Source organism: Carassius gibelio, chromosome B3 (genome assembly GCF_023724105.1).
Source record: "Carassius gibelio isolate Cgi1373 ecotype wild population from Czech Republic chromosome B3, carGib1.2-hapl.c, whole genome shotgun sequence".
In the NCBI taxonomy this organism is placed as follows: domain Eukaryota; kingdom Metazoa; phylum Chordata; class Actinopteri; order Cypriniformes; family Cyprinidae; genus Carassius; species Carassius gibelio.
The window spans coordinates 36,693,274-36,708,455 of NC_068398.1; the positions used below are offsets into that span (position 1 = coordinate 36,693,274).

General features: G+C 36.4%; 3 protein-coding genes and 2 long non-coding RNA genes across 8 annotated transcripts in view; 3 read left to right on the plus strand and 2 right to left on the minus strand.

Moving 5' to 3' along the window:
• The window catches only part of LOC127953360 (zinc finger protein 883-like), a 375,243-nt gene that overhangs the window by 151,516 nt on the left and 208,545 nt on the right, over positions 1–15,182 (plus strand). The window lies entirely within an intron of this gene.
• LOC127953479 (uncharacterized) overlaps positions 1–15,182 on the minus strand; it is a 181,083-nt gene that overhangs the window by 34,233 nt on the left and 131,668 nt on the right. The gene's annotated exons all lie outside the window — the stretch shown is intronic.
• LOC127953481 (uncharacterized) lies at positions 5,142–7,940 on the minus strand. The gene is made up of 2 exons (XR_008153233.1): positions 7,148–7,940; positions 5,142–5,812 (listed from the first exon to the last, which is right to left on the minus strand). It is a non-coding gene; the product is annotated as an uncharacterized LOC127953481 (long non-coding RNA).
• Positions 10,697–15,182, plus strand: part of LOC127953405 (zinc finger protein 501-like) — a 213,031-nt gene continuing 208,545 nt past the window's right edge. Inside the window, exon 1 of the mRNA XM_052552645.1 lies at positions 10,697–11,150. Within this exon, the coding sequence (XP_052408605.1) occupies positions 10,910–11,150 (241 nt within the window). The 5' untranslated portion in view covers positions 10,697–10,909. The remainder of the gene's footprint in view (positions 11,151–15,182) is intronic.
• Positions 11,033–15,182, plus strand: part of LOC127953409 (zinc finger protein 501-like) — a 212,695-nt gene continuing 208,545 nt past the window's right edge. Inside the window, exon 1 of the mRNA XM_052552653.1 lies at positions 11,033–11,150. The gene's annotated coding sequence lies outside the window, so the exon portion shown is untranslated. The remainder of the gene's footprint in view (positions 11,151–15,182) is intronic.

Consider the following 15,182-nt stretch of genomic DNA (forward strand, 5'->3'; position numbering starts at 1 on the left):
CAATGTCCATATATGTGCATGGAGGTAAATGGTCCAGGTCTATGTGCCATTCCGTTGCAGGGAGCTCGTATGGGTCGATATTCTTTTTTTTGCTTGGTGTTAGTGTTGCACGGTGCACCGATACTTCAAAGTATCTCGATTCTCGGAAATTAAAAACATCCCGATACCTAAGTTTATTAGTATCTATACTTCAAAGAATGACTGCGTTCCAGATTTGTAAGAGACATATTCTATGTTGGTGTGTGCAACGCACGCTTCCAGTGCCTCCTTATGGACGTCTTTGTTTTTTTTCTCCTCACGCAAGCAAAAAAGCACTATTGCCTGCATTAATGCTTTACTAAACTGATTTGGCTTTACTAAAATGTGTGCATAATCGCATTAAATAGTTTAAATAAGTTGTTCAGATGAACAAAGGATGAGGTTTTCTTGCATAATTAACATTTTAATTGTTTGGTCAGACAGTTCATATATAATATTCACAATAATCGAGGATTAAACGTGGAGTTATGTTCTGCTGTGGAGGGAGGAGCTTCAGTGAACAAGAAATATGAGTCTAGTAGCAACGTATCTTCCGTGATGTCCCCGATACGCGGGTCGGGGTGGGTAAAGAAATGTTACTTTATTTGCGGGCTGGGGCAGGCCAAATTATTTCATAAACGCGGGACCCGCGGGTTGAAAAAAAAAAAAAAAAAAAAACCCGACCCGCGCATCACTAGACTGCATGTGCGAGCACTAGTGATACTGTGGCAGCCTGTCCATGATGGCTGGTAGAAAAAGATGACACTCAATAAAGCTCACTGGCTGAGTTTTCTCCTCTGAAGATATTGCTGCTAAATTTTATTTGCTTTTTTTTTTTTTTTTTTTACTTGAATGCCATTGCTAATTGATATTATTTAACTTTTGACATTTAATCTTCTGAGTTCAGAAACATTGTTTAATATAATCGCTGTTCATATTTTTTATTCAAAGTTCAGAATCAAGATAAATGTTTTACTCTTATCTTTCTTATGATAGCTGAGATAATGCTGCTAAATGTATTTTTTTTCTTTACCTTGAATGTTGCTCTATTTTATTTTATTTTTATATTTCATATTTTGTTCAAACATTTAATATATCTGCTGTTCATATGTTCATTTATTAGTGTGTTATATGATTAGAATGTTGGTTTTAAAATAAAGCACATCAATGATATTTGAGAATGTATTTTCCCTTTACAGGAAAAGTATCGAAAAAGTATCGAAATCGCAATTCTTGACTAGGTATCGGTATCGAAACAATAAGTTTGGTATCGTGACAACACTACTTGGTGTAACCTAAAAAACTGTATTCCATTGTTCCTATGTTTTCCATATGTATTGTGTGAGGTACTGGAGCAGTTTTTAACACAGCAGTAACTTCCAGTCATGGTAAAACATTCTGGAAATGCGAGAACCTCCTCTACTACCGAGTTAACAACACACGTAAACAATCCTGTTTCGCCGCCGGTGTCCTGCCAACATGGCGGAGACTGTGATCTCAAGGGGAGGGGCTCTGTACTATGACAACAACTCCTCACTCTCAATAGTCTATTTCATCCTGATGGGGCCCATCCACATCCACCTTGCACCCCTAAGTGCAAATGTTCAAATTGGGTAATGGGACTCAATTGAGCAGTAACGCATTACTTAGTAACACGTTACTGTAATTTGATTACTTCTTTAGTAGCTGAGTAATTTACCTTGTTATAATTTTCTAAATAGTAATTAGAGTATAGTTACAAGCCGAGATATATGTTACTGCCACATTACATTGCAGGCAGAATGCAGTGTTTTATATTCTAGAGATGGTTAAAAGGATGTAGTAGGCGCGTGTATGCCAAACCAAACCAAAACCAAACCAAAAAAAAGATTATTCATCTATTGCACAAATGCAACATGAACTAATATAAAATTTAAATGATTAACTGCTGCAAGCGTATATGCAGAGTTTCTATTTAGGAAGACTTTGCCTCCCACTGCCAGCAGCTTACATTCCGGAGACGGGATAACAACTGCCTACATTCAAACAAAAGAGAGAGAAAATGGCTCCTGTTGGATCCACTTGTTGCATGAACTTCTGCAAACTTCTACAAAGGATTGTGATTCTTGAAACAAAGTTCCTTGCTGGACTTCCAAAACAGGCGGAACACTCAGCAGACCATCATCATGGACCCCCTCAGCATACAGCTGGTGAGTCCCATGAATCTTCTGAATCTCAACAGTTTATACCAACTGTAGAGGAACAATGCGAAACTGATTGCCATAATAATCAATGGCACAAACAGGGAGCGAGACCCAAAGTAACACGAGACATCAGATTGTCACGAGTTTCTCATATTGCTGCTTTAGCTTTCTCTACCCCATATTCGACTATGACAAGGCTTGGAAATACTGGTATTCTACCACCCCCTATACATCTTGAGAACAGATTTGAAGCATTATGGAAGGCCAGCAGCCATATCACCCTGGAACCCAAGAACGGTTTCCCACTGAAGCTAAGCTGGGCCTGGTCAGTATCTGGATGGGAGACCTCCTGGGAAAATAGGTTGCTGCTGGAAGAGGTGCTCGTAAGGCCAGCAGGGGGTGCTCACCCTGTGGTCTGTGTGGGTCCTAGCGCCCCAGTATAGTGATGGGGAACCTATACTGTCAACAAGCTCCGTCCTTCGGATAAGACGTTAAACCGAGGTCCTGACTCTCTGTGGTCAATAAAAATCCCATGATGTCTTTTGAAAAGAGTAGAGGTGTGACCTCGGCATCCTGGCTAAATTCGCCCATTGACCTCCGACCATCATGGCCTCCTAACAATCCCCATATCCGCTGATTGGCTTCATCACTCTGTCTCCTCTCCATCAGTAAGCTGGTGTGTGGTGGGCGTTCTGGTGCAATATGGCTGCCGTCGCATCATCCAGGTGGATGCTGCACACTGGTGGTGGATGAGGAGATACCCCGACAATGTAAGCGCTTTGAGTGCCTAGAAGAGCGCTATATTAATGTAATGAATTATTATTATTAATTACTATTAATTATTAACCCTCTGGAGTCTAAGGGTATTTTTGAGGCCGGGAGAAGTTTTGTCATGCCCTGACATTTGTGTTTTTTTTCAGTTTCTTATACACATCTAAATGGCTAAAGTCTAATCTCACTGTAATCAGCACAAACTTGGCTATAATAATATGTGAGCAGCATGTATGTACATGATTGTGTTTTTGAGAAAAAAAATGTTATGCAAATTTTTCTTTGTAAATTATGTGAATATCATCTTGTTTACTCACTTACAGAAAACAATGTATTGATTTAAATTTTCTAAGACACTTTTTGTTGGTAAAAATCATATGAAGGTATCATGAATATCATTGTGATTTACACCTGAGAAGACAAAGGCCAGCATAATACGCTGCATAATGAGCATTTCACAAGCTAGGACCACGCCACAAACAACTAAGGAACTGGGGAAGAGTAGAAAGAGGATGAAGGGGTCGAGGGAATGGGATGAAGGTCAGGTTGATCAGGGCTTCTTGAATTGAGGGCTCAGAGAGACTCAGGGTGGGGGTACCGTCTCTAGCGTATATTTAGGCCAGACAATGAGGACCCCCCCATACAACCTTATAGAGATAAAATGAGGGAGAAGGTTGACTAAATGGATGAGAAGGGAGGGAAGGCTGGGTTCGAGAGAACGAGACTAGCAGTGCGGTGTGACGTGGCCCGGTATATATGGAGGTTCTAGGAAGTCAGGTGATTGTTTGGTCATGCCCAAGCCCTGAACTTTAGTTAATACCAATTTACTCCATTTCAGTCAGTTGTGCCACTGTGAGGGAGGAGTTACAAGAAAGAATGTGAAGACAAAATAAATCTATAATAAGTTTAAAGGGGGGGTGAAATGCTAGTTTTCACTCAATATCCTGTTAATCTTGAGTACCTATAGAGTAGTACTGCATCCTTCATAACTCCAAAAAGTCTTTAGTTTTATTATATTCATAAGAGAAATTTTCCCGGAAAAACACGACCAGCTGGAGGCGTGATGTGTGGGCGGAGCTAAAGAATCACAAGCGCCAGTAGGCTTTTGCGTTGAGAGCGTTTGGAAGCTGTGACATTACCGTGAGGACAAAACCAACCAAAACAAACCATGGCTAACAGTCAGATTCGGCGTATATTTATGATCCAGAATCAGATCCAAAGGCTGAAATTTAACAAGAGGATCATCAGCAAAGACATCTTTATGTGGTATGTACTGAAACTGTATATATTTGCTTAGCGGTTTTGGAAAATGACTAAGTTCCACTTTATGTCGTCTTTTTTATTTTTATTTTTTTAAGCTGTACATGTGGAAAGTGCAGTTTGATGACAACATCGCATGTTGTTTACTTGATGTGCTTACATGCCGATAGCTAAGTTAAAAACACAGAGATATTTGAAGCAGTTTTACTCTTGCAGTTTGATGACAACGTCGCATGTTGTTTACTTGATGTGCTTACACGCCGATAGCTAAGTTAACAACACAGAGATATTTGAAGCAGTTTTACTCACCGCATGTGGTTCCATCACACGATCGTGACCCTTTTTCGTTGGGACTGCATTATCCTTTAAAAATAAACGATGTGCAAATCCGGCGTCAAACTGGGCCTTGTTTGTAAAACAAGCATCTTCGAAATGCAGGGGAACAAACACAAACACTTGCACAACTCCGTTGATGCTCTGTAAAAATAAACTCCATCCACTGGTCCCTTAATGCTGTTTCTCTTGTAGCCCTGTAGCCCTGTGATTAATGCTATATGGAACATTTATTGTGTAACTTCACTCTCAGAAAAAAAAGTACAAAACGGTACCTTTAAGGAACAAAAGCTTGTCACTGGGGTGGTACCCTCAAAGGTACATTATTGTACCTTGAGTCAGAGGAGCAAATTTGTACCTTACTTTTTTGTACCTTCTAAGGGCCAATACTGTACCTTTGAGGATCAATAATGTACCTTAGACAAAGGTACAATAAAGTACCTCTGGAAAAAGGTACAATTTTGTCCCATTAAGGTACCACCCCAGTGACAAAGCCATTTTGTACCTTTAGGTGGCAAAAAAGTTCCTTTTTATTCCCTAAGGAGTGAAAGAAAATGAAGGCAAACAACAACAAACTGAATTTTAAGACATTTATTTTAGTCCTTAAATGGAAATTTAATTCACAGATTCAATAATAATTCATCTCACAACCATTCAATGTAACAACCCAAAATAAAATGTAACAATGTTTAGGATGTCATGTCTGATATAAAAACATTAAAAATAATTAATTAAATTTTTTTAAGAAGCATTTCACTGACAAACTGACAACTTACTGCCACTCCAAAAACAAAATGAACAGCGATATCAGAGAATAAATACAATGTAACCATTTATATTTTCCTTCTTTCAATTTCCTGAACATCACTAATAAGAACAGCAATATAGTGCAGAAAAACATGAGTTTTTAATCAAAGACCACCAAAAGTAAAGAGAGTCAAATAACGGATAAACTAAATGACACTTGATGTGTTCTGGATTAAAAAACACAAGCTTTGAGCTCATCCACAACCCTCTACAGCCCTCGCAACACAGCTTAACATAAATGCCCCATACTAACAAACTGTTTATCATTGACACAGTATGTATGTGCTGTAGCCTTCTCTGAATGTACTTCACAGGCTTTTTTTTCCACTGCTGAACAAATCAGTTGAATTTGGCTTGCTTCTTAAACGACCCTTCAAAGAGGCATGAAATCATCCTCTCAGTCAATCCAGAGTCCACTGCTTCTCCATCAACATCATTATCTAGACAAAAGAGAAAAGAAAAACAGCAATGTTAACCACCACTTTGGTAACAACATACAACAATTTAAAAAGGCAGACTGTAACGTTAGTGTAAGTCAATGGGGAAAAAGTTCGAGTCTAGTTCGCGCGAATGACGCGAATTGAGCGTTTCGCGCGATACGCGCGTTAAGCGCGAATGGTGCTTTTTGTGCATTTAAGCGTTTGACGCGAATTCGCGTCTGCCGCCCGAGTTTAAAAATTTGAACTTGGGCTTCAATTCGCGCCGCGTTAACCAATCAGGAGCCTGCTAGGAGTCACTCATTCAACATGGAGAAACAACTGATGCTGTCAGTGAGCAGTCAACCACAGCTTCATGACAAAAGTTCATATTTCAGGAATAAAAAGGACCTAACGATATATATATATATATATATATATATATATATATATATATATATATATAAACATATTAATAGATTAATTGAATAAAGGACAAAGATAAGAAACGTTTCGCTTTACCCCAAACGAATTACATTTTATCTTGAACCACTAGAGACATCAGAGCCAGCGGCAAATGTCAGAAGGTCTATCCGAGCTGAGGCTGCTCTCGGCGGATACATGATGATGGAGCTCCCGCTGATCATGTGGAGCTCATGTCTCCGAGATCGGCGAAACACATTTTTTAAATAGACGCTGTCTTTATAAATAAACCGCATATTTAAAGACTAAATCATACTTTCAAACAGTCACTGGCTATCGATAGTCACATTCCGCCCAAATGGCTTTGCTTTAGCTTTAAAATATTCCAGAACAAGAGACTGTTGGGCGGCAAAACGTTTTTTTTTTTTTTAATCGTTCTCCTCTGACGCAGTCCAGCTAACGTTAGCTCACATAAGTCAGAACAAAAGATTTTTCGGCGGCAAAAACGCTTCTCATCCAACTGTGATGCAGTAGTTTTACAGCTAAGCTATAATGATGTGGAAAAAACGTTTTTGCCGCCCATTAGTCTTTTGTTCTGAAATATTTTAATATTTAACGTTAACGTTATCTTTTCGGCTGCAGAGTTGGATGAGAAGCGTTTTTGCCGCCGAGAAGTTAACGTTAGCTCGATGGTGAACTGTAGCCAATATAGTACTGCTACTTATAATAATAATATTTATTTATGCTATTATTATATAATAATATTTTAACTAACGTTAACTAGTTAACGTTAATAATGGCAATCGTCAACGTGAGTCTAGCTAGCTAATGTTGACTTAGAGTATGAACTTGTCTAGCACTAACATTAACAGTAAAAGTTAACTTCCAACTTTGAATTAACACCACAAACACTGATTAAAAATTCAAATACTTTACCTTTGAATTTACTTTTCTCCTCTTCAGTGACCTCTATCCCCAAAGTAAATAACTCCGTGATTAAATCCTCCGTTGATAAATGTCGAAGGGCCATCCTCCCACCTTTGATCGACACTGACAGAGACTGACAGTTGGATCACTGTCGATTCACTCATGTATCCTTCCGCGCTGCAATATTTATGCTTCCGCCGAGTCAAACTCTGGTTAGCCTGTAGCTAGATCCTTTCAATAGAACACAACTTAAAGCATTAACAATTATTTGTCTGTTTTATTCTAATATAAATAGGGTAAATGGTTTGAAAATCAAATTCTTCAATACTGTTTGTGAATATAAATGATTACATAATCCTCATTAACATGATTAAAAATGATTCAAAGGGACACTTCACAAAAAAAAAAAAAAAAAAACATTCTGATTTATTTTGCCCATATCTCAAAACTTTACACATTCTGATTTATTTTGCCCATATCTCAAAACTTCACAGTTAATTTAGTTTGACATTATTGAGTTTGATAGTATAGGTTAACTTGTGTTTCTATATTGAGAGATGACATTTTCAGCATCCACTAATTCCTGCCATTTTATATTTAAACATTAAGGTACAAATATGTAAGGGACAAATATGTACCTTACACCTCGAAAAGCTCACAATGTACAATGGAAGGTGCATAATTGTACCTTAAAGGTGCACAATTGTACCTTAAAGATACATTTTTGTACTTTTAAGGGTACATATGCAAAGTTTGTACCTTAGGGAACAAAAATGGACCTCTATTGTACCTCTTTTTCTAACAGTGTTCACTAACATTAAGAAAACTGCTTACTTGCATGAAATGTATGTAGTGACTGATTTAGAGTAGAAACACTTATGTATTAGAAATAGTTTTTATGATAAATGGACAATATAGTAGTTAAGGTGTATTTCACAGACAGTTAAGAGGAAAAAGAAGAGGAAAAGGACTAAAGCAATGCACCGTAAACAACTGAAAGCCTCGGCAGAGGAGTTGGCAGCACTCCAGGTGACGACATCAGAAGAACCAGCGTTCGACATCTGTGTATAAAAGACAGAGAGAGAGACTCGACGGACGGATACTGAACAAGCACAGTATCCCTCGACGCCTGATACCAGCTGATTATACCTTGATTTTGAAACTTTACTATTGTACTTTGATGTAACTTTTGTTAACTTTTATAAAACTTATATTTTATTATCGACAAGTTATGGTCTGCAAGAGTAGTAATTTAAGAGCCATAAGTAAGAACTGACCACAGGGAAGTCTGCTGAGCAAACTGTAAGTATTTTAGAAATGCTTATAGTTTTGTCCAGAGTCGACTTTCCTTACCTACCTTAGAATAACAAATAAATAGGTAAAAGATGTATAGATAAAGGAGACACCATAAAACAGTTTAGAATATATTTAATTATCCCACAACATGATTTAATATCCACTGGCGAGTGCAATTAAACAGTTTATTAGGAACAATCAAAGCTGACTTTCAAACTGAATATTTTGCATCATTACTCCAGTCACACAATCCTTCAGAAATCCTTTTAACAACCTTATTATTATTTTTTTAGCGGGGATAAATTGAAAGAACAACATTGTTTTTACATTTGTTACAGTTATCTATTTGTTACATTTATATTATTTACATCAAGCTTTTGAATGGTATAGTATTGTATATTGTTATCGAAACTTCACAATATTTCACTTGATTATACATTTAGTCAGGAATTATAGTTTGGAAAAAGTCTTTGGAAAAAGTCTAACTAGTAAAATGTGGTATGTACCATGTTTTTACTATGGTAAATATGAGTTAACGATAGCGTTTATTCTGAAACCACAGTAGCCACAAATGTACAGTTGTCTGAGATGTCATGAAATATTCTTTAACATCATGAACCATAAAATGTAGTCATCATTCTGCTATGGTTTATTTTCATTATAGGTAAACACAGATCACAAGTTAACATGGTCACATTTCACTTAAGCAGCTGCACAATGTGACACAGAGAGTCCTCTCTTGAATCCAGAGATCCGGAGTTGCTTCAATGTAAATCAGTAGCTCGGTGGTTCGTGACTGTTGTCTCGCGGCGCGCCTTTTTTTTAGCGCGTGTTCAAAACCCGCACCAACACAGACTTACTTTATTTTCATTTTTTTGTTTATCCTACTTCAGCCGCAACGGGTGATCATACCAACAACTTGTAATCTTTACATGAATATCAGAATCATGCAATGAGCAAGCCTCAGTTCCTGGGGAAAAAAGGTTCCTGGTACAATTGTTCCGGGTAATTTCGGTGGATTCGGAAATTCGATGTCGGAAATTCAAATGCAAAAGGAATTGCAAATCTATTTGAGTTTTGGCAGTTTACATGCGCAGGGCAGAGAGAGTGAAAAAGCAAATGTGGTAATTAATATTGCTATTTTAAAATGACAGGCTCATAGCTCGTAAGATATGGGAAACACAATTTCAAACGGAATTTTCATTTCCATTTTAAATGTGGCAGACACTGTGCGTTCGCTTAAACGAAAATGCAAATGGTAATGTCACATTTTATGCGTCCACAAATTGAAAACGCAATTGCAAATACAATTTGCAATTCCTTTTGAATAATGTCCGGAATATCATTCCATATTTTTTACGCAGCACATGTTTAGTTAAAAGTAAACATGTCAGGCTTTCTATAGATATCTCTAACATGTCTCGTCGTTGAGTATTCTTTGAGTTACAGTTCATTTTAATGACGTGTTTGTAAATGAAAATCAGTGCAGACAAAGCCTGCAGAGACAGCACACCTAGTTTATCATCTTCATTTTATAAGTTGTTATGGAAATGTTTAGTTTTGTTAATTTGCCATTGATTGCATTAATCTCATTTAAGTATCTTTTTAAACATACAATGAATAAGGTAGTATATATAGTCCATAGGGACATTTAGTTATTTTATGTAACTTGTGCACATAACTGCTTTAGGTTGAAAAACAACATTTGAGGGGAAACTGTGTAACAGGGATGGGCAGTTTTTGAGAGTTACCAGGCATCTATGATGTAATGTGCATGAGATGTGCATGTGTTATGGGGTGATGTGCACTGAGCAACATGATTGGCTTAGAGGTCCTAAACTGTCCTTCAATGTATATTTTTACATACTATAAAAAGTGGTCTGTGAGTCTGTGTTTTATCTCTTTGCACACAGACTCAGAAGCTGTGTGTAAACCAGATCATTCTCTGCAGATAATTAAAGCAATACAAAGACAGAACTCTGTTTGGTTTTTCATTCTAAGTCTCTACAAATTGTTATTGAATTGGAATTTCCACAACAAAGTGAACACAGTTTTGTTGTTATTATGTCTGTATACAAAAAAATAGTCCCTTTATCGTCAAGCGCGACGGAACGAATCACCCCCCGAGACGACTCGTTCTTCCCGAGTCATACACAATTGTCAGAAGGACACATCACTACTCTCGTCGCTTCGCTCCAGTCCAGCGGGAGGCGCTAAACATGTACGTTGGTTTAAGAAACACCATTAAACCTCAGAGGAAGAAGTTCAGTTTCGCCGCGCTCTCTGTTGTTGTTATGTCGGTGTGCTGCCTTAATACAAACGGTTAGACACGTTTCTAAGAGAAAAAATTAGTTTTTGAATCAGTTCAGTAAAATACCTGTAATATTCTCATCCTAACAATCGTGACTGAGTTTTGAAGCGACCAAGAATATCTGGAGGAGTTTATCATCTGAACTGAGATCTGCTGCTGTGAAGATGCAGATAGTGAAAGAAGAGAGAGAAGAGAACACGAGTGAACCAGACACCAGCACAATTAAACACGAGGAACCAGAAATAAAACACGAGGAACCAGAAATGCTGAGAATAAAACACGAAGATCCAGGAACCTGGAGAATAAAACAAGAGGAAACAGAAACCTGCAAAATAAAACACGAGGAAAAAGAATCCTTGAGAATAAAACACGAGGAACCAGAAATAAAACACGAGGAACAAGGAGGTTGGTGTTTATTCTTCATTCATCTTTAATGATAGGGTTTTTCCTGGGTATATATATATATATATATATATATATATATATATATATATATATATATATATATATATATATATATATATATATATATATATAACACAAACAATTAGGCCTACTAGATACATTTTATGTTGAAATTCTTGGATCTTTGTCTAAAATAATGCATGCTGATAAATGGCAATTTTTCAAAACGAAATTCTTAATTTCTTAATAATTTATTAACTGTATTAGAATCATTAAAATGTATTCAATATAATAATCTAACCTTTGCAAACATAGCATACCTAAAGTGCAAAAACTGAAGAAGTTTGTTTGATTTTCGTTCACTTATTTTCTGTGAAAATAGCTGCCGTTGTTGTGTAATAGAATATTCAAAACAGGCTCATTAAAACACAAATGCACACAAACACACGAGCTGAAATGTGCGTCTTTACAAAATACAAATAGATTATAAAGCACGTGTAAACCACACACAAGATGAAATGCACATAAAGAACGCTTAGATTTTGGACTGGGTTGAGCATGAGGAGCTGAATCTTCACAAAGGCGCTCATTGCTCTTAAGGAAATATTACGACTCCGCTCACATGCTCTGGCGGGAATACTCAAAATAAAATGCATTTTGCACTCCAGTTCTACTACACACCATCGTTCCCATAGACAGTAAAAGAAATGGACACAGCGACCCCATTGGAACTCAATTGAGACAAATGAAGCCCACTTTTAGCGTTTTTTAGCACTTCCGTTTCTGACGCGCAGGCTCAAACGAAGCTTGACGACGTCAGCAACCTGTCTGACAAATGTAAATCTTCTAGTAGCTGTGCGTGCAAACTGCCATCGTTAATCTTGCAGAGACGACGAGCTTGAGCGGGGAGTTCTTTGTCGTGAGTGAGCAGGAGTAAGTATTCTGATTAATTATTTTGTATAATATTTTAAAATGTAACGCCAGTACGCCATATTAAGTTAATTGCCTGTGAGCTTCTCCTCCTGTCTGTACGGTAATGCGACAGAGAGCCGAGTGGTTATGACGCAATCGTTAGCCTATTTTTTACAAAAAACTGTTTATACGGGGCCATAATGTAACATAGAAGGTAATGGAGCCCTTTATACATTGTCGTGTATCTTTAGAAATAAATAATGGACAAACAGAGTCTTTAAACGCCTCAGATGGTAAAGGTAAAACCGGCCGCACCCGCGAGATTTGCATGGGGCCTATAGCAAGCCGTTTTAGCATTTAAAACGTTGTTTTGACTATCCATAAATATAATTTCGGATGTGATGCGGATAGTCATAATTATAATTCGACTAGTCACAATGACAATTAGAGATATCTGCAATTATAATTGCACTAGTGAGAAATCGGATTAGAGATATCTCTAAATATTTATTACTAGTCAAAACTACATTTAAGATATCTGTAATTACTTTATAGATATCTTCAATAGATGCGTCATACATCCGCAAATGTAATTAGAGATATCTCTAATTCAATTTCGACTAGTCACAATTATAGTTTAAGATATCTGAATTGCGATTGCGCCTAGTCGAAATGCTGTTGTGTGACGATAGAAATAAATTTACTCAGCTCCTCCCCGCTTACTCTGCTAACTGCTAACAACATAATAAAAGTCTGCTTTTGTTGTCACGGAGAGAAAAGCTACCGGATGAAGTGCTTCGTGGATTATTAAATAAATCTGGATGCAGCCTTGTGTGGTAAAAGGTCTCCAGCGTGCATATATGTATAGCGCTGAGTTTTAACTGAATCATGTTGCAAAACAGACCAAATGCAGTGTAATGTTCAATAAAGGCAGAAAATCACAAACTGCTCGTCTGAATTTATTTATTATATATTTAGACAGTGAAAAACAATGTTTGTTTATTTATTTATTAAAAAAAAAAGATAGGCCTACCTTTAAAAAAAATATCTTACCATTCATTCTGACTTTTTTTCCCTCAGAATTGCGATAGCTATATAGACAATGCGAGACTATATATATATATATATATATATAGGGGGGGGGAGAGAGAGAGAGAGAGAGAGAACTGAGATTAAAAAAAATAGCTATTTCTTTATTAATTAATTAATTTCTTTATGCAGTGGCAGAAACGAGCTTCCATAAATTGAGTAAATTGAGTAAAACATGGGAGTATGTATTGTATTTTAGATCCATGATGATGATATTCTACTGTGTTCAGTGATGACCGCCAATGTATTCTTTTATGCAGCATCTATTTGCACTAGGTGTAAATAGCATATTTTCTTAGCGATAGATGCTATTTACACAAAGTGAAAATAGCAGTATTTTTTTAACGATGTGCCATTTACACTAAGTGCAAATAATTATAGATTATATTTACACTATGTTCAAATAGCAAGATTTTCTGCTATTTATACTACTTATTTCAAATAATGGCAATTATCTGCACCTCAGTATTGTAGTACATTATAAAACAATACACAATAATAACTTGGTGAGTGTAAATGATCATTTTAATTAAAATTTTTAAATCTATAGATGCCACATTACTGGGACAATTAATAAAGCCCTCCCTACACCTACCCTCACCCTACCAATTATTTCTTTTCAACCTCTTAATTATTTCCTTAATTTTTATTGAAAATAAATGCCTTTCCGATACGATATGAAATTTGAAAAAGGACAAAAAATGTTTGGCAAAAGGCGAACGCGAACCAGAGTCCATTGCGTCGAAAAGCACACATTTTAACCGCTAATCCACTAAAGCTGATACTGAGTTTGCGTCGTTTATGAGTGTTGACTATTCTATATAGTGTATAGCATCTGATAACAGGGCAGGCTTGCACTTAATGTAAATAGACACTGATTCAACATTATATCAAATGTTGCAACGGCTGACATGAGGTTTATACATGTGTTCGTTTGTAAATAAAGGCTAACAAAATTTAATCCACAGCACACACGTCTCAACATTACGATATAAAACAGGTTCAAAAGCCTATTTAAGTCCTCTCTGTATAGCCTACCGCTTTTACACATGCTCCAGCTACATTTTTATTTCCATACTTTTGAATTACTTATGTATAAAACAGTTTAAAATCACCCAAAGACGCAGGACTTTTATTATACAATTCTTAGACAAAACTGCGGATGGCAACAGTTTCCAAGGCAGGATTGGTTAAATAAAACGTATAAGGTGGGGCTCAACAAAGGTGTATTTGCATGCACATTGTAGATATCTATAAACATATTTTGACTAGTCAAATTGTTAATTCCAGATATCTACATTGCAATTACACCTAGTCACAAAGCTAAATGCAGATATCTCTAAATATAGTTCTTCCCAGTCAAAAATCTGATTTGGATATCCATAATTAAATTGCAGATATCTTTAATTGGGTTTTGCCTAGTCAAAATTCCAATTCAAGATATCTACAACTGTAATTTGACTAGTCATAAATGAATTGCAGATATCTACAAATGTATTTTGGATATCTTTAAAAGATTTGAATTAAAGATATCTTAAATTGTATTTTGACTAGTCAAATCATATTTAAAGATATCTTGAATTGGGATTATGACTAGTCAAAACTCATTTGAAGATATTTCTAATTGAATTATCACTAGTCAAATTGTAATTTGAGATATCTTTGATTAGAGTTTTGACTAGGCAAATCATATTTAAAGATATCTTGAATTGGAATTATGACTAGTCAAAACTAATTTGAAGATATCTGCAAATATTTTTCAATGGAAGATTATGACTAGTCGTAATAGCATTGTAGATATCTGGAATGTGTATTGTGACTAGTCAAAATTACATTGTAGATATCTTCAATGCATATTACGGCTAGTCACAATAACATTGTAGATATCTTAATTCCAATTACGACGAGTCATAATTGCAATATAGATATCTGGAATTACAATTGTGACTATCCAAAATTACATTTATGGATAGTCAAAAACAAGTTTTAAATGCTAAAACGGCTTGCGATATGGGGCCCGCCCCAGATAGC